The 27,741-nt window shown below is 40.4% G+C and overlaps 1 protein-coding gene across 1 annotated transcript; it reads left to right on the top strand.

Moving 5' to 3' along the window:
- Positions 1-552: 552 nt before the first annotated feature.
- Positions 553-27,596, top strand: NOX1 (NADPH oxidase 1). The gene is given in 15 exon segments (XM_007181446.2): positions 553-597; positions 3,981-4,041; positions 4,044-4,075; positions 7,228-7,335; positions 7,578-7,665; positions 8,003-8,148; positions 8,252-8,433; positions 8,520-8,550; positions 9,213-9,314; positions 20,552-20,646; positions 21,371-21,604; positions 21,821-21,983; positions 22,408-22,554; positions 22,750-22,874; positions 27,354-27,596. Coding segments are annotated over 15 exon segments (1,686 nt in total). The 3' UTR covers positions 27,481-27,596.
- Positions 27,597-27,741: the final 145 nt, after the last annotated feature.

Genomic DNA, 27,741 nt, shown 5'->3' with positions numbered 1-27,741 from the left:
GGAGAACTGGAAAACAAAGTTTCTGAGCTAGCCAGGCTGAGGTCCAAATTGCAGCAGGCAGCTGCAGCAGCTCTTCTGAAAGCCCACCTTAAAGCAGCTTCCTTAACCTGCCTGTGTTCTGCCCTGCTTTTCCTGAGATCATCTGTTTATAGCCTCAGCCTAAAATCTTCCTTATGAGAAACCTTAACGAATGTCTTATCAAGGAAGACAATGCCTCACATTAAATCATGTTGATAAGTTGATGGGAGAGAACATTCTCACCCAAGAAGATTGTCATTTCCTGAAGGGATAAAACCTCACCAGGGAAAACACCCGTGGTACTTATAGGTAGGGCTGGTCTACCAAAGCTGATAACATAGTTCTGACCAGAGGAGGAAGGCAGAGTGCATGTATTCATTCCTGAAAGCTTTGTGGGTAGGTGTGCATCTTTCACATCATAAAGATTCACAGTCCCTGAGCTGGACAGAGGTGCCAACCCTGAAGAATCTCTCCAGAATCCAAGTTGCTGAATCTTCCCTGCTGCCTACAGAGGCTCCAAACCACCACTTGACAATGGGAAACTGGGTGGTTAACCATTGGTTCTCAGTTTTGTTTCTGGTAAGTGATGTTTCACTTTCTAATAATTACTCTTAGAGTAAGGAGACGTTATGTTTGTTAATATTTGTGAAGTTACTTGAAAGGGAAAGATTCCATGCCAATATTGAGCTCATCAAGGCCAGTTATCAGCTGAAAGGTCCAACTCTAGGATTACATATATATGTTTTATATACTTTTCTGTGTATGATATATTTCAGCATTTTAGAAAAGGAAAAAATGTCCAACTCCAGAAATTGATTGGTAAAGAGACAAAAATATAAACCACAAGTATTTGGAATTTCAATCTGTTTTCATTTTTTGTGTTCTCTTTTTCTCTTCCATGTCACTTCTAACTAGTGCCATGGAGCATTCATTTCTCTCCATTCTTATATTGCTCACATCAAGAAATAATAAAATTGAATATTTGAGATAGAAGTGATCTTAGAGATTATGGTCCAGTGCTGTCCACTAGAAATATAATGTAACGTCACATATGTAATTTTAAAATTGTCTAATACCTAGACAATTGAAAAAGGTAATAGGTGAAATTAATGTCCAGTAATATATCTTGTTTATCCCAATATATCAAAAAGTTATCCTTTCAACCTGTAATCAATATGAAAATATTAATGAGATAATTTATATTCTTTTATTTTTACTGTTTTTGAAATCTGATGTGTATTTTATACTTACAGCACATCTCAATTAAAACTAGGCATATTTCATGTGCTTAGTAGCCGCATGTGCTTAGTGGCTACAGCTTTGTGTAGTGCAAAACCAAACCAACTCTTTGATTTTATAAGGGAAAATAAGACCTAGACGTCACACAGTGAATTGATTGCAGAGCCATCACTCAAATCTAGCTCCCCAGGGTTCAAGCCAGAATGCCTTTACCACACCACATATGCACAATCCCCTTCTAATGCACTCTCTAACTGAACTCTAGTTTCAGTTCTGCTGTTAATTGAGTGACCTTGTTCAAATTATTATCCTCTCTAGCCTTCAGGTCACCTGTGTGTGTATGTGTGTGGGGGGGGATTAATGAAAACTAGATTAGATATAAGTGTGTTTCTAGCTCTAAAATCCTCTGCATTTTTTTAATAGATTTCCTAAGCACTAATTTATTTATTTATTTATTTTATGGCTGTGTTGGGTCTTCGTTTCTGTGCGAGGGCTTTCTATAGTTGCGGCAAGCGGGGGCCACTCTTCACCGCGGTGCGCGGGCCTCTCACTATCGCGGCCTCTCTTGTTGCAGAGCACAGGCTCCAGACGCGCATGCTCATTACTTGTGGCTCACGGGCCCAGTTGCTCCGCGGCATGTGGGATCCTCCCAGGCCAGGGCTCGAACCCGTGTCCCTTGCATTGGCAGGCAGATTCTCAACCACTGCGCCACCAGGGAAGCACCCCTTCTGCATTTTTTATTCCTCTCTTAGGTTTTGCTTGGAGAGTTCATCACCCCTGGTGGTGATGATGATGTAACTAGCTTTGATTTCCCACCTTGCACCAATCCCACTGGCAGGCTCAGACTTCTTGTTATCTCTGACATACACTCCTTTGAACTATTTTTTTTAATGAAAAATAAATTACCCGCAAAATATTTTTACTCTTCCTGCCAGGTCTTCTACTCTTTCTTTTCCATTCATAGTGGAGGAAATTATAGTCAAGGTGGGGAATGGAATTCCTTACTCTCAGATGTCACTGTATTTCATCATTCATCTTACCTACAGCTGATGATGGGCCGACACGGAGGTCTTTGCCTCTGTGTCCCTCTCAGATTCTGAAATATTTCTGCTCCCTCTAAATAAGCTTCTCTCCTTTGTCTTCTGAACTCTTGAAGTATCTGTGGCTTTCACCTCTCTTTTTCCATTAAGGTCAAATGATCTCTGGAAGACACACAACTCTGGAAAGGGTGTGTGGGCAAAGAATGCAGGAAGAAATTGATTGGTAAAGCCAGTCTGGTGATGACACAGGCAGAATTTATTGAGCTTCTACTATGCACCAAGCATTGTATTAATCACTTCACATACATTATTTCATGTAAACCTCACAGCATTGCTGTGGGGTAGATATAGTTATTGTCCTCATTTTATAGGTGAAGAAATGGAGGTCCAGAAAAGTTAAATCACAGATCTAAGGTTACAGAGCTAGAAAGTGGTGGAGCTAGAATTTGAGCCCAAGGAGTTTGACTCCAATATCACACTTCGAATCACTATGTTATGATGCCAGAGGTGTGTGAGTGGTCCAGATCTAGGGAATCTGAATGGGCCATGTTCTAGGCTAAAGGCCCTCTACCTGTGGGGCTGAGATGGTTCTGGACCATCCTGGGGCCATGGATATATATCAGAGGCATCCCAGTGCCCTAGAGTCCTGATCAATTACAGACTAGCACCTTCAAGCTTGGGCTAAAGCCCACCTAGTTGTTCTCCAAGGCAATGGGCAGTAGGTTCCAAATTTCCCCCTTTGCCAATGTAGAGACAGATCTTGGGACAGACAAAAGAAGTCTTAAGAGCTCAAATGAGTCCAAAGCAATGATAAGTTAGTTTGAAAAAAGAATCACAATCTAAAAACAGGAAAGTGTATGTCAGGAAAGTGTATTAAAGAGGCAGGCCCATCTGGAATGGTTTAGTCCCTTCAGATGGGTATTGTCACAGATGTTAAATTTATTTTCTATTTCTTTAGAAATCCATTTATTCACGTATTGCCATCTTTTAGGTGCAATAGTTTGAACGCTCCAATCCATAAGTTGGCAAATGTTTTCTGTAAAGGGCTAGGTAGTACATATTTTAGGCTTTGCAGTCCATATGTTCTCTGTCACAACTACTCAACACTTCCATTGAATCACAAAAGCAGTTATAAACAATACAGAAATAAGTAGGTGTGGCTAAGTTCCAATACCACTGTATTTATAGATACTGAAATTTGAATTTCATATAATTTTCACATGTCATGAAATATATTCTTCTTTTGATTTTTTCCAACCATTTAAAAATGTGAAAACAACAAAATATAAAAACCATTCTTAGCTTGTAGGCTGTACAAAACAGGTGGTAAGATAGATTTGGTCTATGAGCCTTGATTTGCTGACCCTGGTCATTAGCATCTAATGCATGTCTTGAAGTCCTAACTGACTCTGAGAGTAAGTTGACTCATTTAAAATGAAAACAGATATGGGAATTCCCTGGCGGTCCAGTGGTTAGGATTCTGCACTTCCACTGCAGGGGACATGGGTTCTATCCCTGGTCAGGGAACTAAGATCCCACATGCTGCGCGGCACACCCACCGCCCCCAAAATGAAAACAGATAAACACAAGATAGCCAAATGGTAACACTATTTTCTACCCCTTATCTACTCTTTCCCGTACCCAAATTTCACTTTATCCCTTGCTTAATTTTTCTTCCTCTAGGCTGCTTGGTTGGGGCTGAATGTTTTCCTGTTTGTGCATGCCTTCCTGTCATTTGAGAAGGCAACAAGTACTACTACACAAGACAAATCCTGGGGGTGAGTATCACAGTTGTGATGTGGGAAATCTCTGTTTTTTCTTATCTCTGACACTGGCTTCTTTGAGACCCAATGCACTCATTTCGCCTAGAGTTAGGGTTGCCAGAAAAAAAATACAGGATGCCCAGGTAAATTTGAATTCCAGAAAAATAACAAATATTTTTTTGGGGGTATAAGTTATTCCACATATTGCATGAGACAGGGGCATATTAGAAAATTATTCATTTTTTAAAAATCTGAAGTTCAAATTTAGCTGGGCATCTGTATTTTTGTTCATTAAATCTGACAGCCCTATCCAGGGCACACTCCCCGGATCCAATAATGAAAATACACAGTAAAGAAATATTGAGCAATTTTCAAACTGGTTTCCACAGAAATTCAGGTATCCCTACAGGGTGTGAGGGGAAGGCTAACTGGGCAGTGTCTCTACTTCAACCAAAGCAGCCTTTATCTGTCTTATGGATTCCTGCTTATGATTTTAAGAAAGAGTTTGGTTGAAAACAAATAAACAAACAAGTTGAAAACCACCGCTGTGGACTGATCTCACAGAAGAATACCTATCAAACAAGAGGGATACTTGGGGTGGGGGGTTTTGTGAAGTGGGTGGTGTTGCCAAATTCAAAGCCTGTAGAAAGGTGGGGTCAGGTCAGAGTAACAGGATGGAGAAGGCTGGGGAAGCAGCAGATCAAGGACAGAAGAGGAAGTGTGGGGGTGGGTATGGCACGTTGGTGTATGGCGGTTCCTTAAAAACTAAAAATAGAACTACCATACGACCCAGCAATCCCACTACTGGGCATATACCCTGAGAAAACCATAATTCAAAAAGACTCATGTACCACAATGTTCATTGCAGCTCTATTTACAAGAGCCAGGACATGGAAGCAACCTAAGTGTCCATCGACAGATGAATGGATAAAGAAGATGTGGCACATGTATACAATGGAATATTACTCAGCCATAAAAAGAAACGAAATTGAGCTATTTGTAGTGAGGTGGATGGACCTAGAGTCTGTCATACGGAGTGAAGTAAGTCAGAAAGAGAAAAACAAATACCGTACACTAACACATATATATGGAATCTAAAAAAAAAAAAGGGTTCTGAAGAACCTAGGGGCAGGACAGGAATAACGACGCAGATGTAGAGAATTGACTTGAGGACATGGGGAGGGGGAAGGGTAAGCTGGGACAAAGTGAGAGAGTGGCATGGACATATATACACAACCAAATGTAAAATAGATAGCTAGTGGGAAGCAGCCACATAGCACAGGGAGATCAGCTGGGTGCTTTGTGACCACCTAGAGGGGTGGGATAGGGAGGGTGGGAGGGAGACCCAAGAGGGAGGGGATATGGGGATATATGTATACGTATAGCTGATTCACTTTGTTATAAAGCAGAAACTGACACAATATTGTAAAGCAATTATACTCCAATAAAGATGTGTTAAAAAAAAAAAGGGCTTCCCTGGTGGCGCAGTGGTTGAGAATCTGCCTGCCAATGCAGGGGACACGGGTTCGAGCCCTGGTCTGGGAAGATCCCACATGCCGCAGAGCAACTAGGCCCGTGAGCCACAATTACTGAGCCTTCGCGTCTGGAGCCTGTGCTCTGCAACAAGAGAGGCCAAGATAGTGAGAGGCCCATGCACCACGATGAAGAGTGGCCCCTGCTTGCTGCAACTAGAGAAAGCCCTCACACAGAAACGAAGACCCAACACAGCCAAAAATAAATAAATAAATAACTAATTAAAAAAAAAGAATTCATCCCATACAGATAGCCTCCACAGAATATGGAACTGTGAAATTGTAGTCCTATGTTCTTCAATTCACTTGTCAATTTTAGCTTTAAGGAACCTCTGTGACTCAAATAAGCAAGCACTGGGAACCAATGTGGAAATGCAGGATCTTTGAGATGAGCAGAGAAAATTTACTCAGAAATAGAACAGGCCGTCTCTACCAAAAACAGTTGGAGTGTGACTCAGCAGAGGGAGAAAACACAGGTCATGTGGAAGAGTCAGAAATGGAAAACAGTAGGGTAGCTCATGTTCATTGCACTGCCTGACATTGTAAGCCATTATGGATGGTAGGCAGATCTTGACCTGGCTTATTAAACCAATGTCACGTTGTCCCGGGTTTAGGTTGTATGGAAAAATAGTTTTTGTGCCGAAAAGATAAAGAAAAGGCCGAGAAATTGTTAACTCTATCTCATATTCTTTTAGCAAGTCATTGACAGGCACACATGTAAGGCTGACCAGTCAGCTGAAGTGAACAAAAATTGCCTGGTTGCTGCCACCACTTTCACTGCTGCTGTGAAACTGTCACACTCCATTGTCTGCAATCCCAAGGAGCTGACTCCGAGACCAGTTGTACAGCTGAGGAGAGAAGTCAGAATTAGTTACCACAGAGTTGAACATATTCTGTCTAGCCTATACCTAATCAAGCCTATTTCTGGGCTCAATACTTCTTTGAAGCAGTGATTCCTTGTCTCCTTTTCTAGCAGCTTCTACTGTTGGATCAGATTGATCTTGATGTATGCTGCCTGGCCACCCAAGGAAATCAGTTTGGAATTTTGTTCTTAGAAGTTCTCCCTTCTCAAATCTCTACCTAAGTTTAAAATTTTTGCTCTGAGGGGTTCATTCATTTTGCCAGTTTTATTCAATTATTAAAGAGATCTTAAATATAAATGGTTAATTTTTTATTGCTTTTATTACATGATTATTACATGCTTATAATTGCAACATTAGAAAATATAGAAAAGAGGAAAAATAGTTACCGTCTGTAATTATAACTCAAAATATCTAAGCTTTATTTAAAGTGCAAATAAAATATATATGATCTTCAAGATTGTTTTACAAGTGACAAACTAAAATCATAATTGAGTGTATTAAGCAAAAATCCTCGTAAAGTATTACATTCATAGAATTGATTTGTTAACATTAAATCTTGTTCTCTTTCATATTGATAAATATATAGTCAAACATTTCCAAACCACTGTCATGAGGATTTCTCAATTCAATGTTAAGTTCAGCAAATTTTCTGTCATTTGTAAACAGAGATTTTGGACTGATTGTCCAGGTCTCAGGCAAGGGGACTGGGCCCATGCTCACCTGCAAGATGAGGAATGAAGCAGCTAACGGTTTCTTCTCTCCTCTGTTCTAGTCGGCATTGGCCTGGGCCCGAGCCTCTGCTCGCAGCTTGCATTTTAACAGCATGCTGATCCTGCTTCCCTTGTGTCGAAATTTGCTGTCCTTCCTGAGAGGCACCTGCTCACTGAGTCCCAGCCACTTGTAAGTCAACTTTCACATTAAAGACAAGAGACTCTTGACGTCTCAGTAGGACAGCTCAACACCAAGCCCCTGGGAATGGAAGCCAGGGGTCTCCTTTGGTAACCAAGGGGGTGAGCAAGAGTGGGTGTGTATTGGCATACTCTATGTAAGACATGTTGGTTATGGGTTAGCAAATTTCATAAAGCTGCCTGGATACACCTCATCTTGATCATTTTACATTTGTCGTTTTGTAGGCGCACCCTGGGAAAGCAACTGGATCACAACCTCACCTTCCACAAGCTGGTAGCATATATAATCTGCCTACACACAGGTAACTGGGCAAACGATGAAACTGCAGGCTCCCGAACATTCAGAATCTAGTTTCATTCATCCACGCATATAAACATTCAAAATATATTTATTGAACACCTGGCACTATTTGCCAGTCACTATTCTAAACCTGCTTTCATGGAATTTACATTCTATTCCTTTGGGGACAGAGTGAGTATAAAAAAGATCTTGATTCTCTCTGTAATCATTATTGGGCACCTTCTGTGTACTCACCATTCTGCTTGGCACTGCATATAGGATCCTCCTCTTCTAGTGGGGCATGCCTGCCATGATGTTTCTGAGACAACTCTCACATTCCTTTCCATCTTTTCATTTAGCTATTCACATCACCACACACCTGTTTAACTTTGAACGATATAGCAGAAGCCGACAGGCCACAGATGGATCCCTTGCTTCCATTCTCTCCAACCTATCTCATCAGGAGAAAGATTCTTGGCTAAATCCCATCCAGTCCTCAAACACGGTGAGTTGACTCAAGGGCAAAGCACCTGGAATCTGGTCATGAGCAGGAAAGGCATGGTGTCCCTGGTGGAAATTGTGTCAGGCTGAAATTTCTCCTTTCATAGACAATGGAGTATGTGACATTCACCTACACTGCTGGTGTCACTGGAGTGATCATCACAATAGCTCTGGTTCTCATGGTGACTTTACCTATGGAATTTATCCGGAGGAGTTATTCTGAGGTCTTCTGGTATACACACCATATTTTTATCATGTACTTCATTGGCTTAGGGATTCATGGCTTTGGGTAAGGTACTCAAACTCCCATTTTCATGCCCCAATTCCTGACCTTGCGTAATTCTTTGCCACATATTGTCTTTTTGTCTGTCTCAGTGGACTTGTCCGGGATCAAACAGAAAAGAACATGGATGAGGGGCTTCCCTGGTGGTGCAGTGGTTGAGAATCTGCCTGCCAATGCAGGGAACACGGGTTCGAGCCCTGGTCTGGGAAGATCCCACATGATGAGGAGCGGCTGGGCCCGTGAGCCACAATTACTGAGCCTGCGCGTCTGGAGCCTGTGCTCCGCAACAAGAGAGGCCAAGATAGTGAGAGGCCCGCGCACCGCGATGAAGAGTAGCCCCCGCTCGCCGCAACTAGAGAAAGCCCTCGCACAGAAACGAAGACCCAACACGCCAAAAATAAATAAATAAATAAAACCCAAAAGTTAAAAAACTATGTCTCTTTGGCATAGGATTATTTGGGCTGATTATTTTGAGAAATAAGAGACAAAGGGAGCTTCCCTGGTGGCGCAGTGGTTGAGAATCTGCCTGCCAATGCAGGGGACACGGGTTCGAGCCCTGGTCTGGGAAGATCCCATGTGCCGCGGAGCAACTGGGCCTGTGAGCCACAACTACTGAGCCTGCGCGTCTGGAGCCTGTGCTCTGCAACAAGAGAGGCCGCGATAGTGAGAGGCCCACGCACCGCGATGAAGAGTGGCCCCCGCTCGCCGCAACTAGAGAAAGCCCTCGCACAGAAATGAAGACCCAACACAGCCAAAAATAAATTAAAAAAAAAAAAAAAAAGAACATGGATGAGAATCATCCTCACAAGTGTGCAGAGTTTTTCGAGAAGTGGAACGATCCTGACTCCCACTGCAAGCCTCCCCAATTTGAAGGGCTCCCCGCTGAGGTAAGACCAGGACAAGGATAGTAGATTCCTGTTAGGAGCTGTTATTGTTATTGTTATTATTACTCTTCTTATTATAACCATTATTAGCTCAGCCTGGTGCTGGCTCCTATGGAGGACATATGCTATACGTTATTCATCTTCTGACTGAAGGCTTGTACCCTTTGACCAGCATCTCCCCATTTCCCCCACCTTCCAGCCCCTTACTACTTTCTGTTTCTGAGTTCAACTTTTTTTCTTTTCTTTAAAATTGAAGTATAATTGACTTACAATATTATATTAGTTTCAAGTGTACAACAGAGTGATTTGGTATTTTTATACATTACAAAATGATCACCTTAATATGTTACCATCTGTCACCATACAAATTTATTAAAATATTACTGACTATATTCCCCATGCTGTACATTACATCCCTTTGACTTATAACTGAAAGTTTGTACCTTTTAATCTCTCTCACCTATTTCACTCATTGCCCCCCTCCATCTCCCCTCTGGCACCACCAGTCTCTTCTCTGTATCTACGAGTCTCTTTCTGTTTTGTTATGTTTGTTCATTTGTTTTGTTTTTTAGATTCCACGTGTAAGTGAAATCGTAAGGTATTTGTCTTTCTCTGACTTATTGCACTTTGCATAATACCCTCAGGATCTGTCCATGTTGTTGCAAATGGCAAGATTTCATTCTATTTTATGGCTGAGTAATATTCTATTATGTATGTACATATATATAATATTCCATTATATATATATATATGTCACATTTTCTTTATCCATTCATCTATCAATGGACACTTGGTTGCTTCCGTATCTTGGTTATTGTAAATAATGATGCAATGGACATAGGGATGCATATATCTTTTCAAATTAGTGTTTTTGTTTACTTTGGAAAAATACAGTTGACCCTTGAACAACTCAGGGGTTAGGAGTGACAATCCTGGAAAGACAAAAGTCTGTGTATAACTTTACAGCTGGCCTTTATCCACGTTTTGGCATCAGCAGGCTCAACGAACCACAGATCTTGTAGTACTATAGTATGTATTTATTGAAAAAAATCTGCATATAAATGAACATGTGCAGTTCAAACTCGTGTTGTTCAAGGGTCAACTGTACCCAGAAGTGGAATTGCTAGCTCCTATGATAGTTCTATTTTTAATTTTTTGAGGAACTGCCATACTGTTTTGTTTTTTTTTTTTTTTTGCCATACTGTTTTACATAATGGCTGCACCAATTTACACTCCCTCCAACAGTGCACAAGGATTCCCTTTTCTCCACATTCTCACCAACACTTATTTGTTGTCTTTTTTATAATAGCCATTTTGAAAACTGTAAGGTGATATCTCATTTTGGTTTTGATTTGCATTTCTCTGATGATTTAGTGATATTGTGCATCATTTCATGTGTCTGTTGGCCATCTGTATGTCTTTTTTTGAAAAATGTCTATTCAGGTCCTCTTCCCATTTTTTAGTCGGGTTGTTTGTTTGATGTTGAGTTATATGAGTTCTTTGTATATTTTGGATATTAACCCTTTATTGGATATATCATTTGCAAATATCTTCTCCCATTCAGTAGGCTGTCTTTTCGTTTTGTTGATAGTTCCCTTCACTGTGCAAAAGCTTCTTATTTGATATAGTCCTATTAGTTTATTTTTGCTTTTGTTTCCCTTGCCTGAGGAGACGTATCAAAAAAATATTGCTAAGACTGATGTCAAAGAACATACTGCCTGTTTTCTTCTAGGAATTTTACGGTTTCAGGTCTTACATTGAAGTCTTTAATTCATTTCGAGTTTATTTTTATTTATAGTGTAAGAGAGTAGTCCAATTTGATTCTTTTCCCTGTAGCTGTCTGGTTTTCCCAACACCATTTATTGGAGAGGCTATCTTTTCCCCATTGTATGATCTGGCCTCCTCTGTCATAGATTAATTGACCATCTAAGTGTGGGTTTATTTCTGGGCTCTCTATTTTGCTCCATTGACCTATGTGTCTGTTTTCATGCCAGTATCATACTTTTTTTTTTTTTTTTTTAAGGATTTTCTTTTTAATTAATTAATTTATTTATTTTTGTCTGTATTGGGTCTTCGGTTCGTGCGAGGGCTCTCTCCAGTTGCGGCAAGCGGGGGCCACTCTTCATCGCGGTGCGCGGGCCTTTCTCCATCGCGGCCCCTCCCGTTGCGGGGCACAGGCTCCAGACGCGCAGGCTCAGCAATTGTGGCTCACGGGCCCAGCCGCTCCGCGGCACGTGGGATCTTCCCAGACCAGGGCTCGAACCCGTGTCCCCTGCATTAGCAGGCAGACTCTCAACCACTGCGCCACCAGGGAAGCCCTACTTTTTTGATTACTGTAGCTTTATAGTGTAGTTTGAAACCTGGGAGCTCTAGCTTTGTTCTTCTTTCTCAAGACTATTTTGGTTATCCAGGGTCTTTTGTGTTTCCATACATATTTTAGAATTATTGTTCTAGTTCTGCAAAAAATGCCATTAGTATTTTGGTAGGGATTGCATTGAATCTGTAGATTGCCTTGGGTAGTATGGTCTTTTTAGCAAGAATAATTCTTCCAATCCATGAGCACGGTATATCTTCCCATGTATTGTGTCCTCTTGAATTTCTTTCATCAATTTCTTATAGTTTTCTGAGTATAGGTTTTTTATACCTCTTTGTTTAGATTTATTCCTAGGTGTTTTATTCTTTTTGATGCCATTGTAAATGGGATTGTTTCTTCATTTCTGTCTCTGATAGTTCATTTTTAGTGTATGGAAACACAACAGATTTCTGTATATTAATTTCATACCCTGAAACTTTACTCAATTAATTTGTTAGTTCTAATAGTTTTTTGGTGGTGTCTTTAGAGTTTTCTATATATATTATTATGTCATCTACAAACAGTGACAGCTTTACTTCTTTCTTTCCAATTTGGATACCTTTTATTTATTTCTCTTGTCTGCTGTGGCTAACAATTCCAATACTATGTTGAATGAAAGTGGCGAGAGTGGGCATCCTTATCTTGTTCCCGATCTTAGAGAAAATACTTTAAGGCTTTCACCAGTGAGTATGATGCTGGCTGTAGATTTGTCATATATGGCATTTATTTTGTTGAGGCATGTTCCCTCTATACACATTTTGTTAAGAGTTTTGATCATAAATGGATGTTGAATTTTATCAAAAGCTTTTTTGCATCTATTGAGATAATCATATAATTTTTATTCTTCAATTTGTTAATGTGGTGTATCGCATTGATTTGTGGATATTGAACCATTCTTGCATCCCTGGGATGAGTCCCACTTGACCATGGTGTATGATCCTTTTAATGTGTTGTTGGATTCTGTTTGCTAGTATTTTGTTGAAGATTTTTGCATCTATGTTTATCAGTGATATTGGCCTGTAACTTTCTTTTTTTGTGGTGCCTGGTTTTGGTATTAGGGTGATGCTGGCCTTACAGAATGCATTCAGAATTGTTCCTTCTTCTGTGATTTTTTGGCATAATTTGAGAAGGGTAGGTGCTAACTCTTCTTCAGGTGTTTAGTAGAATTCAGCTATGAAGCCATCTGGTCCTAGACTTTTGTTTGTTTGGAGGTTTTTTTTTTTTTTTACTACTGATTCAATTTCATTACTGGTAATCAGTCTGTTCATATTTTCTATTTCTTCCTGATTCAGTCCTGGGAGATTGTATGTTTCTAGGAATTTATCCATTTCTTCTAGATTGTCCATTTTATTAGCATATAATATTTTTTTTATAGTAATCTCTTATGATCTTTTATATTTCTATGGTGTCAGTTGTAACTTTTCTTCTTTCATTTCTGATTTCATTTACTTAGGCCCATTCTTTTTTTCTTGATGAGTGTGGTTAAAGGTTTATCAGTTTTGTTTATCTGTTCAAAGAACCAGCTCTCAGTTTCATTGATTTTTCTTCAGTCTCTATTTCATTTGTTTCCACTCTGATATTTACTGGTGCTAAGCTCTTTTAGCTTTTGCATGACTGTAAAACTCTTTATCTCTTCTTCAAATCTGAATGGTAGCCTTGTCAGGTAGAGTATTCTTGGTTGTAGGTTTTCTCTTTTCATCACTTTGAATATATAGTGCCACTTCCTTCTGGCCTGCAAAGTTTTTGCTGAAAAGTTAGCTGCTAGTCTTATGGAAGTTCCCTTGTACATAACTAGTTCCTTTTCTCTTGCTGCTTTTAAGATTCTCTCTTTATCTTTAATTTTGCCATGTTAATTATAATGTGTCTTGGTGTGGACGTCTTTGAGTTCATCTTGTTTGGGACTCTTTGTGCCTCCTGGACCTGGATGTCTGCTTCCTTCCCCAGGTTAGGGAAGTTTTCAGCTATTATTTCTTCAGATAAGTTCTCTGCCCCTTCCTCTCTCTCTACTTCTCTGAGACCCCTATATTGCAAATGTTAGCATGCTTGATGTGGTCCCAGAAGTCTCTTAAGCTCTCCTCATTTTTTTATTCTTATAGGCTTTTTAATATACATACATATTCACACATATGTATCTAGTTTTTTGTTGTTTTTAATAATGGAACAATTCTGTAGTACTTGTTTGATTCCTGATTTTCAAGAAAACCATATATCTTGAGCATCTTTTCAGGTCAATATAGACTTATATCATTTTTTTCTCCTCATTTTTTAAAATTATTTTTTCTGTTTAGCTTCAGTGATTTCCATTACTCTGTCTTCCAGTGTGCTGATCTGTTCCTCTGTATCATCTAATCTACTGTTGATTCCTTCTGGTGTATTTTTTATTTCAGTTATTTTATTTCAGCTCTATTTGGTTCTACTTTATATTTTCTAACTCTTTGTTAAAACTTCTCAGTGTTCATTTTTTATTTTCCTGAGTGTGTTGAGCATCTTTGTGATCATTACCTTGAACTCTTTATCAGGTAGATTACTTATCTCCACTTTGCCTAGTTCTTCTGGGGTTTTGTCTTGTTCATTTGTCTGGAAGATATTCCTCTGTCTCCCCATTTTGCCTAATTGTCTGTTTATTTCTGTGTATTAGATAGGTCAGTTACATTTCCCGATCTTGGAGAAGTGGCCTTATGTAGGAGACATCCTATGGGGCCCAGTAGCACACTCCCCTCTGATCACCAGAGCTATATGCTGTATGGGTGCCACCTATGTGAGCTGCATGGGCTCTTCTGTTGTGATGAGGCTGACTACTGTGGGCATACTGGTAAGCATGACCGGCCTTTGGCCACATTGGCTGCCAGGCCCTGCCTCTTGTAGTGGCTGCCAACCTGCTGGGTGGCTGGGTCCCTGTGTGGCTGCCTTCATAGTCTGGGGGTCCTAGGGCTGGTGCCAGCTTGCTGTTGGGTGGGACCATGTCCCAGTGTGACTCTCTTTGCAGCTGGGGGCGCTCCAATGCCAGCCCACTGGTAGGTGGGTAAGCCCCCAGCACTAATAGGCTAGAGGGAGGACTCCAAAATGGCACTTGCCAACACCAGTGTTCTAGTGGTAGAACGAGCTCCCCCAAATGGTTGCCACCAGTATCTATATCCCAGAGGTTGGGCTCCAATGACCTCCTGCCTCTCCAGGAGGCTCTCCAAGATCAGCAGGTGGTCTGACCCAGGCTCCTTTCAAACAGCTGTTTCTGCCCTGGGTCCTAGAGCATGTGAGATTTTGTATACACCCTTTAAGAGTGGAGACTCTATTTCTCACAGCCCTCTGGGCCTCCCAAAAAGTAAGCCCCAGTGGCCTCCAAAGCCAAAATTTCAGGGGCTCGTGCAAAACCGCAGTCTGGGGAGCCCAATGTGGGCCTCAGACCCCTCCCTCCTTGAGGAGAACCTCTGCAATTGTAATCATCCTCCCGTTTGTGGGTCACCCACCTGGGGGTATGGGTCTTGACTATTACACAACTCCACCCCTCCTAGCCATCTCGTTTTGGTTATTTCTTTATATTTTTAGTTGTGGAAAATCTTTTCTGCTGGTCTTCAGGTCATTCTCATAGATAGTTGCTCTGTAAATATTTGTAATGTTTGTGTGCGTGTGGGAGGAGGCAAGCTCAGGGTTTTCCTACTCCACCATCTTGGCCACAGCCCGCTGCCTTGTGATTTTATAAAATACCAACAAGAACCCTCTGAAGGAAGGTCCTCTCCTCAACTCCTGGATGGGGAACCTGAGGATCGGGGAGCTTAGTGCCCTATTTTGCCATATGTCATTGGCAGAGGCCACACGGGAAGCCCCCTCAATTTATTTTTTAAACCGTTCTTGAAGTTGGCTTTCTTTGGTATTGTAAGAACATGCCTGGAAATTATTGTTAGATAATGGATGATCAATAAACTGGATTCCAGGGAACTTAAGGTGTGCCTCAAGGTAATTGCCATGGATATTACACTTTACCTTTGCTTGTTCATAAAATATGTTAGATTGAGGAAGAAATGGAAGGGAAAGGTTGATTTGTGGTGTCTTAAAGTGCTCTGAGGATGATTAAAGTCTTTAAATCATATGCAGAATTAAGAGCAATAGCTCTGTCCTCATGTAGAAAGAGAAAAATGTTTTTTGAAAACCCCCTGTGACTTCCTTGGTGGTGCAGTGGTTAAGAATCTGCCTGCCAATGCAGGGGACACGGGTTCAAGCCCTGGTCCGGGAAGATCCCACATGCCACAGAGCAACTAAGCCCATGCACCACAACTACTGAGCCCACGTGCCACAACTACTGATGCCCACGTGCCTAGAGCCTGTGTTCTGCAACAAGAGAAGCCACCACAATGGGAAGCCCGCGCACCACAACTAAGAGTAGCCCCTGCTTGCTGCAACTGGAGAAAGCCCACGCACAGCAATGAAGACCCAACACAGCCAAAAATTAATTAATTTTAAAAAAAGAAAGAAAGAAAATCCCCTAAAGTTGACATTGCAAATCAGTTGGGAAAAAAGATACATTATTCAATACCTTTCTTTACAATAATAGGATAGACATCTAGGGAAAAAAGCTGTCTCTTTATTCCACACTTTACAGTAAAATATGGTCAAGGATGCATGGATCAAGGATTTAAATGTTGAAAAAAAAGAAAGAAATCATAAAAGCACCCTAAGACCACATGCGAATCTTTTTCTAATACTGGAGTGTTAGTATAAATACTCTAAATAATATTTTTAGAAAGCTCGAAGCCAGAAAAAGAAAGAAAATATATATTTTTATTCAAATTTATTTATTCTCTCCCTCTCTCTCTCCATCCATCCATACATATATTTTTTTATGGCAAAAAAAAATCCATCATAAATAAAGACAGGTAACAAATTACTGAGTAGGAAAAGTATTTACAGTTCACAGACCGTGAATTAATTTCCTAATATACAAATATAGAGGTCAATAAGAAAAAGTCTAACAACCTGATTTTAAAAAAAGATGTAGAAGATATGAACAGAGTGATCACAGTAATAAACCTAACAGATTAGCAAAGATCAAAGAGTTTGCTCATGTGCTGTGTTGGTAATGCTCTCAAGCAAGCATTGCTGGTGAGCATCTAAAATATGCTTGCAAATGTGTTAAATTACATGTATTAGGTTATTCATTGAAGCATTGCTTGATAGAACAAAAGATTGGAAATAAGTGCCCATCAATAGGGGACTAGTTAAATTACAGGACTTTCCTACAATGGCATACTCTGTAACCATTGAAAATAAAAAGGTAGCTTTCTAGATGTGAATATGGACCAGTCTCTAAGATGTTAAATGAAAAAAAGTCAGGGCAGTATGTATGCTCTGCTACCATTTGTACTTAATGTAATATTATCATTTAAATGCATATTCTCCAAAAGGATTCACAAAATAATAATATTGACTGCCTTGGGGAGCTGAGGGGAGCAGTGGAAGGGAGATTTACTTTTTATTGTATACCCTTTTGTACTTTGAAATTTTGTGACATATACGTGTATTACCTATTATAAAAATAATTTTAAAAGGACATACCTGATATATGTTAATAGCACATTTCATTTCTAAAGTCAGTGGAACTTGTAGGCTATGACCAGACACCTTTTATATTATTTGATCAGTAAGAGGTCCTTAAAGACAAGAAGCTATAACGCTTGACTAGTCCCTTACTAGCTAAGGCAATTAATCCCCTGTCTTACCTTGCACATCAGCTTCTATCCCTTTCCCATCTATTACCTGAGATAAAGGTATAGTTGGCCTATTTGGAGGTATACTTAGAACTCAGGGGTTGCTTTGAATAGTCATGTAATAAATACCACAAGGGAGAGAATACCGGTTTTGCCATCTGTTTGAATGTATTGGTTTGTTTCTTCCATAAACACACACAAAAATACTCTCTCCACATTCTCCCCATTTAAAAATTATAAAAATAATACATGCTTATTGTAGAAAGTTTGGAAAACACAGAAAAATATTTAGAAGAAAATTAAAATTTCACAGAATTTTATCACCTAGAAGTAATAACTTTTTTCCTTTAGTCTATATCATGGATCCTTTCCTATATTGTCAAGCATTCTACTGAAACTTTTTTTTTTTTTGCTGCACCACACAGCATGAGGGATCTTCAATCCCGACCAGGGATTGAATCCATGCCCCCTGCATTGGGAGTGTGGAGTCCTAACCACTGGACCACCAGGGAAATCCCTGAAGAATTTGTTTTAAAAATGCCATATGTTATACCATTTTTGTCATTTTTTTCTACATGATCATTTTTAATGACCTTGAGGGTATTATGCTAAGTGAAATAAGTCAGACAAAAAAAGACAAATACTGTATGATCTCACTTATATATGGACTCTAAAAAAAAAGGCTCATAGATACAGAGAACAGATTGGTGGTTACCAGAAGCAGGGATTGGGGTGTAGGTGAAATGGGTGAAGGTAGTGAAAAGGTACAAACTTCCAGTTATAAAATGTCCTGAGGATCTAATGTACAGCATGGTGACTATAATTAATAATACTCTACTGCATATTTGAAAGGTGCCAAGAAAGTAGATCTTAAAATTTCTCATCACAAGAAAAACTTTTTTTTGTAACCATGCATGGTGAGAAAGGTTAACTGAAATTATTGTGGTGATCATTTTGCAATATATACAAATATTGAATCATTATGTTGTGCACATGAAACTAATATATGTCAGTTATATCTCTATACAAAAAAATAAATAAAAATTAAGAAAAGACAGTTTGGTATTAGCCAAAAAAATCTGTATGATATGCCACTTTTTTTAAAAAATAAATTTATTTATTTCTTTATGGCTGCGTTGGGTCTTTGTTGCTGCACGCGGGCTTTCTTTAGCGGCGGCGAGCAGCAGCTACTTTTCGTTGTGGTGCGCAGGCTTCTCACTGCTGTGGCTTCTCTTGCTGCAGAGCACGGGCTCTAGGCACGTGGGCTTCAGTAATTGTGGCACACGGGGTCAGTAGTTGTGGGTTGCGGGCTCTAGAGCGCAGGCTCAGTAGTTGTGGCGCACGGGCTTAGTTGCTCCACGGCATGTGGGATCCTCCCAGACCAGGGCTCGAACCCGTGTCCTCTGCATTGGCAGGTGGATTCTTAGCCACTGTGCCACCAGAGGAGTCCGATATGCCATTTTTGTCATTTTTTTCTTAGTAAATAAGGGGTCATGACTATACTTATATACTTTGTGCACACCTTAATTATTCTTTTATGCTCTGTTTCCTAGAAGTAAAATTCCTGTGTCAAAGAGAAGGAATGCTTTCAAGGCTGTTGAGATGTTTTGCCAAATTGCTCTCTGGGAAGATGCTACTTATTTGTACTTCCACCAGGTGCACATGTGAATGTGTCTATTTCCCTGCATCCCACTTAATGGTGGGCATTATTGTTTGAAACTGCTTTCCAATTTGAGACGCTAAAATGCTATTTTGTTTTAATATTCATTTTCTCTGATTACTTTCAAAGCTAACATTTTTTTCCCACATTGGTGATTAGCCACTTTTTAAAAAAATTTATTTTTGGCCACACCCCACAGCATGCAGAACTTCCCCAACCAGGGATCAAACCCGTGCCCCCTGCACTGGAAGCACGGAGTCCAAACCACTGGACCACCAGGGAGGTCCTAGCCACTTCTTAAATATATTTCTTTCATGTCTTCTGAATTCAGCTGGGGATTTTTTTCCAAATAAGAAGTAGCATCAAATTGTATTATACCCACTCTCCGATTTACTGGCCCCATCTCTGCCCCTTTCCTCCCCAGAGATACCCAAGAAAGTATCTTGCCTGAAACAGGATAAGAAACCTCATTCCACACAGTTCCAATGTATTGTGATTGAGCAGTTGGGCAAAAAAGAACATGACTTAGCACTGCTAGGAAATACATTTTTAGTAGCTCCTGTGCATATAGAAGCAAACTGCTGCCTTTGAGAAGATCTCAGGGATAGAGAGACTGCTTTAAAAAAAAAAAGTATACAAGATAAAAAGTGTTTTACTATGTTAGATGTTTTGAGCACCTGAAAAAAGAGGTGATGGATAAATACCAAGTTTTATATATTACTGTTACCAATAGTGTCAGCCACACACTTTCCGTTTTTTGTTTGTTTTGTTTTTAATCATCTGCTGCTATTTCACATCTACCTTCTCTGGTGGTTTTTCAGATTGGACAAGTTGTCCTGGAAGATAGTCTTAGATTCTTAAAATTAAACTTTAAATATAATTTAAGAATATATATAATTACCATGTATTTTATTTCTGTGCTTTTCTCTTGCTTCCTGGTGAGACCTGTAAGATTTCAGGAAATGATCTGCTTTATGAGTAACAGATTAGCAAACAAAACCATTGTGGATTACTCCTTTCCATTTCCGTCTTCAAGCTTTGGTGAAATTAGCGGCTTAATAATGATACACATCAGAGAACTCAGTAAGTATTTATTGAATGAAGGAATGAACTGCTACACAAACAAATCCTAGAGAAGAGATTAATGTGTAACCTCACTTTTTTTTTTAAATTGGGGGGGGTTTGTTTTTGTTTTTGTTTTTTAACTTTTGGGTTTTATTTATTTATTTATTTATGGCCCTGTTGGGTCTTTGTTTCTGTGCGAGGGCTTTCTCTAGTTGCGGCGAGCGGGGGCCACCCTTCATCACGGTGCGCGGGCCTCTCACCATCGTGGCCTCTCTTGTTGCAGAGCACAGGCTCCACACGCGCAGGCTCAGTAGTTGTGGCTCACGGGCCCAGTTGCTCCGCGGCATGTGGGATCTTCCCAGACCAGGGCTCGAACCCGTGTCCCCTGCATTGGCAGGCAGACTCTCAACCACTGCGCCACCAGGGAAGCCCTAACCTCACTTTTTATTGTCTCTGTGTGCAGTCTTGGAAGTGGATCCTTACACCAGTCATTATTTACATCTTTGAAAGGATCCTCCGATTTTATCGCTCCCAGCAGAAGGTTGTGATTACCAAGGTAAAGAATATGCACTTTCTTCTTGCTCTGCTAAGAGTTGTGTTCTTCCTGATTATAGAAATAAATTGCCACGTTGTCACCTTGACGGGAATAAAAAAGAATTTGAGGGCAATATATTTGAGTTCCTCCAGAGCTGGACAGAGCTGGAAAGAGAGGTTTGGCAGAAGTCATCAGCATGGGTCTATGTCAGAAGCTGCAAACAGGCAGTCTGCGCCATGTCTAGCCCACAGACATATTTTGTTTGGCACACACCCTGATTGTTTAGAAAGTCAAATTGGTTGCTAACATTTAGAAATCTGGATGGAGGCTTTCACATTTAAAAAATGGCATTTCTTGTTGCTTTTCCAGCCTACCCAGTTACAGCACAGGGAATTATATTCAATATCTTGCAATAACCTATAATGGAATATAATCTGAAAATAATAACTGAATCACTATGCTGTACACCTGAAACTAACACAATATTGTAAATCAACCATGCTTCAGTTTTTAAAAGTGCCATTTCTGGCTTCTCTTGAAGAATCAGGCAACCTGATAATGCTGAGTCTTGGCTCCGTAGTGCGACCATTGTCTGGACTTGGTAACTGCTGCCCCCTTTAGAAAAGACTTGTGTTCGCAATTTACGGCCATCACCAGCTCTCCAGCTTTACTTATTTACTTTATCTGCCTGCCCCTGTCGCCATTTGAATTTGCCTCCTTTGGCCTCTGTGCTTTATTCATAGGATGAGTCATGCACCCATCCAAAGTTTTGGAATTGCAGATGCACAAGCATGGCTTCAGCATGGAAGTGGGACAGTATATTTTTGTTAATTGCCCCTCAATCTCTTACCTGGAGTGGCATCCCTTTACCCTGACCTCTGCTCCAGAGGAAGACTTCTTTTCCATTCATATCTGAACAGTGGGGGACTGGACAGAAAATCTCATAAGGGCTTTTGAACAACAGAATTCACCAGTTCCCAGGTAGGTCCTTAAGAGCAGCAGAGACCCAGACCAGAACGCAGACCAAGCAGAGAAGAGAAAGTAATTCCGCATTGAAACTTAAGTCTGGTACAATGGAGTATGATTAAAATAAACAGGTAGCAATCAGCTGTGGAACAGCTCTGCCTCTGGGAGGATTTTTGAGGTTGTGGGTGGAGGTGAGACTTCACTTGCCCTTTGTTTTTTGCCTTCTGCCAGGATCAAGGTGAATGGTCCCTTTGGCACTGTCAGTGAGGATGTCTTCCAGTATGAAGTGGCTGTGTTGGTCAGAGCAGGAATTGGGGTCACCCCCTTTGCTTCCATCTTGAAATCCATCTGGTACAAATTCCAGAATGCAGATCACAACCTCAAAACACAAACGGTATGCTCCCGAATACCACTTTTCATCTGGTCTGGGCCTGATAGGTCCATTGCTTTCATGGGCTAAGCTCTTTACAACTGGTAAGAGAGTAACCCCTCCCTGGAGTTATGAGAGTGAGTGATCACTTCTCCCTGCCAAGGCATCCGCTTCTACAGATTTACCATAAGAACTGGGTCTTCATTTTCAACTGGAGTTTAAAATCACCTTGAACTAAAGCTGACGTTGGAGTTCTCTTTCCATAAGGGGAGTTGTTAGGACTCTGGACATTAATGCCACCTGAGGTCTGCTGTACTGTAGAGGTGATTTTTTCAGGTCACTCTTAGACTGGATCAACAAATATAGTGTATATGTACATAATCATGTCACCATAGTGCACATTGTAAAGGGCACTTAATAAGGCTATATTCTCTCTTGCTGATTCCAGATCTATTTCTACTGGATCTACAGGGAGACAGGTGCGTTTGCTTGGTTCAGTGACCTATTGGTTTCCCTGGAACAGGAGATGGAGGAATTAGGCAAAGTGGGTTTCCTAAACTACCGTCTCTTCCTCACCGGATGGGACTGCAACTTTGTGAGTTCAAACAACAGACTAATTCCCAAGATGCAAGATGAATGTCACACGAAACATAATGCATGCTGATTAGAAATAATCATTTTTTATGATTTCCTACCTGTTCTCACCTTCACACCCAAGTTTAAAAGTGGCTGAACGAAGAGGCAGCTATCAGGACCTGCTTTTTCTAACTTCCTATTTCTCTGACTCCAGGCTGGTCATGCGGCATTAAGCTTTGACAAGTCCACTGATATCCTTACAGGTCTGAAACAGAAAACCTCCTTTGGGAGACCTATGTGGGACAATGAGTTTTCTACAATAGCTACCGCCCACCCCAAGTAAGTGTATTCTCCTCTAGTTACAGAATTGATTTTGCAGCACTGATTGATTTTGCAGATTTAGGTTTAGGAAATGTATTACAGCATGTTGAACACTCTTGGGAAAGATCTCTGGGGCCAAAACTATTTGCACCAATCTTAGATTCTTGCTTAAAAGTGAGGAAATTTCCTGTGGCGTTTCAGCGAAATAAGGGTCTTGATCTTGTAATTGATGAGAAGACATTTGTTGTCCCCACATTCATTCAAACAGTGAGGCAAAGAGACTCAGTTCTGGTTGTATTACCAAACAAAATAGAGAACGGGGACAATTCAAATGCACTGTTTTGGGCCAAAGCAATTCTGAGGAAAAAGAACAAAGCTGGAGGCATAACCCTCCCAGACTTTAGATAATACTACAAAGCTGCAGTAATCAAAACAGCTTGGTACTGGCACAAAAGCAGATATATAGATCAATGGAACAGAATAGAGAGCCCAGAAATAAACCCACACACTTACGGCCAATTAATCTTCAACAAAGTAGGCAAGAATATACAATGGAGATAAGACAGTCTTTTCAGCAAGTGGTGTTGGGAAAGCTGGACAGCCTCATGTAAATCAATAAAGTTAGAACACTCCCTCACACTATACACAAAAATAAACTCAAAATGGCTTAAAGACTTAAATATAAGACATGACACCATAAAACTAGAAGAGAACCTAGGCAAAACATTCTCAGACATAAACTGTAGTAATATTTTCTTAGATCAGTCTCCCAAAGCAAAAGAAATAAAAGCAAAAATAAACAAATGGGACCTAATCAAACTTAAAAGCTTTTGCACAGTAAAGGAAACCATAAACAAAATGAAAAGACAACCTACAGACTGGGAGAAAATATTTGCAAGCAATGCAGCTGATGAGGGCTTACTTTTCAAAATATACAGACAGCTCATACCACTCAATATCAAAAAAAACAAAACAAAACAACCCTATCAAAAAATGGGCAGAAGACCTAAACAGACATTTCTCCAGAGAAGACATACAGATGGCCACCAGGCACATGAAAAGATGCTCAACATCGCTAATTGTTAGAGAAATGCGTATCAAAACTACAATGAAGTTTCACCTCACACCAGTCAGAATGGCCATCATCAAAAAGTCTACAAGTAGTACATGCTGGAGAGGGTGTGGAGAAAAGGGAACCCTCCTACAGTGTTGGTGGGAATGTAAATTGGTGCAACCACTATGGAAAACAGTATGGAGGTTTCTTTAAAAAACTAAAAATGGAGTTACCATATGATCCAGCAATCCCACTCCTGGGCATATATCCAGAGAAAACTCTAATGTGAAAAGATACATGCACCCCAATGTTCATAGCAGCATTATTTACATGGAAGCAACCTAAATGTCCATTGACAGATGAATACATAAAGAGGATGTGATACACACACACACACACACACACACACACACACACACACAATGGAATACTACTCAGGGACTTCCCTGGTGGTCCAGTGGTTAGGAATCCACCTTCCAATGCAGGGGACGCGGGTGCAATCCCTGGTTGGGGAACTGGGATCCCACATGCCATGGGGCAACTAAGCCCGTGTGCTGCAACTACTGAGCACGCGGGCCACAACTAGAGAGAAGCCTGAGCACCGCAATGAGGAGCCCCCATGCGCCGCAGTGGAGGATCCCACAAGCAGCAACGAAGATCCCGCATGCCGCAACCAAGACCAGACACAGCCAAAAAATAAATAATAAAATAAATAATTAAAAAATAATAAATTTCTTTCAAAAAAAAAAGGAATACTACTCAGATAATGCCATTTGCAGCAACATGGATGGACCTAGAGATTATCATACTAAGTGAAGTAAGTCAGACAAAGACAAATATTATATAATATCACATATGTGGAATCTAAAAAAATGGTACAAATGAACTTATTTACAAAACAGAAACAGAGTCACAGACATAGAAAACAAACTTATGGTTACCAAAGGGGAAAGGGGAGGGGGAGGGATAAATTGGGAGTATTGAATTAACAGATACACACCACTATATATAAAACAGATAACAAGGATTTACCATATACCACAGGGAAGTAATAACCTATAATGGAAAAGAATCTGAAGCTGTACACCTGAAACTAACACAATATTGTAAAAGTCAACTACAATTAAATTTTTAAAAATGCATTGTTTTGGGCCTTAATGACCTCTACTTAAAGTAACAAGGGTTTGGAGTGTATTAACTAGTTAACTGATGACCTGACCTCAGTTTTCTGAGGGGTTCTGAGACATGCTAGAGCATGAAAATCAGCCATAAAATCAGCCATTCCAATGGGAAGATTAAGCTGATCGTATTAGGTAAATCCCTGGAACAAGTTGGCAGGTGAAGATCAATTCCACAAACATTATTGGTTACCTTCTATAGGGTACAGCACACACTATTCTAAAAGATTTGGAGGTTGAAAGAAAAATAGGATATGGTTCTTGCCTTCAAGGAGCACACATTTTAACAAGAGATGCATATAATCAACTCAAGCAGAATAATGCACTCCATGAAGCAGGTACATGGACACGGAGGAAAAGTCTATGCCCATATGGGGTGATCAGGAAAGGCTTCAGGAAGGCAGTGGAGAGAACACTTAGTGACTCGGATTCAGATGATCCTGGGTCCTACTGCTAGTTCTGACACTTTCTAGTTCTGGGACCTTGAGCTACAAAGCCCTCTGATCTTCAGATTCCTCATATGTAAAATGGGGGTTTATATTAGTAAGCGCCTGCTCTACTCACTTGCAGGATTGTCGTGAATAATAAGCAAGACAATACATAAAAAATGTTCTGTAAACTGTAAAACAGCATGTAAACAAAAGAGATTATGTTAATTATTGTGTCGGGTTGATCATAGTTGAAGTTGTATTAAGGAATGCATACATTATGTGGGAAGGGAGAAAGATGAGCCAGGGAAGAAGTAGGAGAATGTGTAGAAGCAGTATCACAGAAGCCAAGGGAGGAAATATTAGAGGAGCATTGTCAACAGGGTTGGAGGAGTGGCAGGGTCCAGGAAATGCTTATTTAGTTTAAGGATGATCTAAGCATATTTATGGACAGATCAGGAGCCAGTAGATAGGAATAAAATAAACATACAAAAGGGGAGAGAGGGCTAGGATGGCCATAATAAAAGGGCAATAACAAGAGTTGGCGAGGAAATGGGGAAATTGTAGGCAAGTTCCTCCCACGTTGCTTATGGGAATGTGAAACAGTGCAGCACTTTAGGAAAACTCTGGCATTTCCTCAAAATGTTAAACATAGAGTCACCACATGACCCAGCAATTTCACTCCTAAGTACATACCCAAGAGAAATGATATGTCCACACAAAAACTTGTATGTGAATGTATGTAAAATAGCCAAAAAGTGGTAACAACCCGTGTCCATCAACAGATGAATGGATAAACAAAACGTGGTATATTCACACAAAGGAATATTATTCAGCTGTAAAAAGGAATGAAGTATATTACATGCTACAACATGGAGGAACCTTGAAAACAGTATGCTAAGTGCAAGAAACCAGACACAAAAGGCCACATATTGTATGATTCCATTTATATGAAATGTTCAGAATAGGCAAATCTAGAGACAGAAAGTATACTTGATTGTCTAGGGCAGGGAGTGGGGGTGGTTGGGAGGAAATGGGGAGTGACTGCTAATGTGTATGGGCTTTCATTTTGGGAAGATGGAAATGTTCTTGGATTAGATCGTGGTGATGGTTGCACAACTTTGTGGTTATACTAAAAAGCACTACCTGCACACTCTAAAAGGGTGACTGTTAAGTCATGTGAATTATGTCTCAAGTAAAAAAGAGGGGAGAGGAAGGTATGAGGGAAGGAAGGACAGGGTGAGACCCAGAGCCTAGTTAGAAAGATTATCCTTGGCAATAAGAACCACCACCTCTTCAGTGTGAGAAAACACTGGATGGATTTAATGGCAGCTAACATATGCACTTGCTATGTGCCAGGCATTTTTCTAATTGCTTTACATATATTATTTTTGTTTAAACCTTCAAACAACCCTGTGAGGTGGATACTATTTTTATCCCATTTTACAGGGGGGAATATTGAAACACAGAGAGGTTAAGAAACTTGCCTAAAGTCACACAGCTGGGACAAATGTCAGAAAGGGGATTGGAACCTAGACAGCCTGGCTCCAGAGTCTAGTACTTCATCAGTGCACTGCACTCCATCTCCTGAGTGTCTGTGCTCAATAGAATAGGCAAGGCTGAGTGCTGAGAGGGTTAAGGGTTGGGAGCATATTTGGGGCTTGCAAGCGGAGAAGGTGAGAAGACGAACATGAAGAACATGAAAAAGTCAATAACTGAATTTTTATGTAAGGTTGTTGGGAGTAGTAGAGGCCTAGCAGAGGCGGAAACCATTCCCACAAACATTGTCAGCAGCCTTTGCTGCATTCTAACTCTGGCTACCATTCTATTCTTGCAGGTCGGCGGTGGGAGTCTTCCTATGTGGTCCTCAGACTTTGGCAAAGAGCCTGCGCAAATGCTGTCATCAGTACTCCAGCCTGGATCCTAGGAAGGTTCAATTCTACTTCAACAATGAAAATTTCTGAATTATAAGAATAAGGATGGTAATCTGCATTTAGCCTCTGTATCTTCAACAATTTACTTGGTCTGGTCAGGTTTGGGCAACCACTTAAGGACAGTAACATGTTTCTTTCAAGCCTTGACTCCCTGGTATTCTTTTTTTTTTTTTTTTATAGAAAGTCTTTATTTATTTATTTATTTATGGCTGTGTTGGGTCTTCGTTTCTGTGCGAGGGCTTTCTCTAGTTGTGGCAAGTGGGGGCCATCTCTTCATCGCGGTGTGCGGGC

This window comes from Balaenoptera acutorostrata, chromosome X (genome assembly GCF_949987535.1).
Source record: "Balaenoptera acutorostrata chromosome X, mBalAcu1.1, whole genome shotgun sequence".
In the NCBI taxonomy this organism is placed as follows: Eukaryota; Metazoa; Chordata; class Mammalia; order Artiodactyla; family Balaenopteridae; genus Balaenoptera; species Balaenoptera acutorostrata.
Note: the sequence above shows the minus strand (reverse complement) of the source record. Positions and strands in the feature narration are given on the sequence as shown.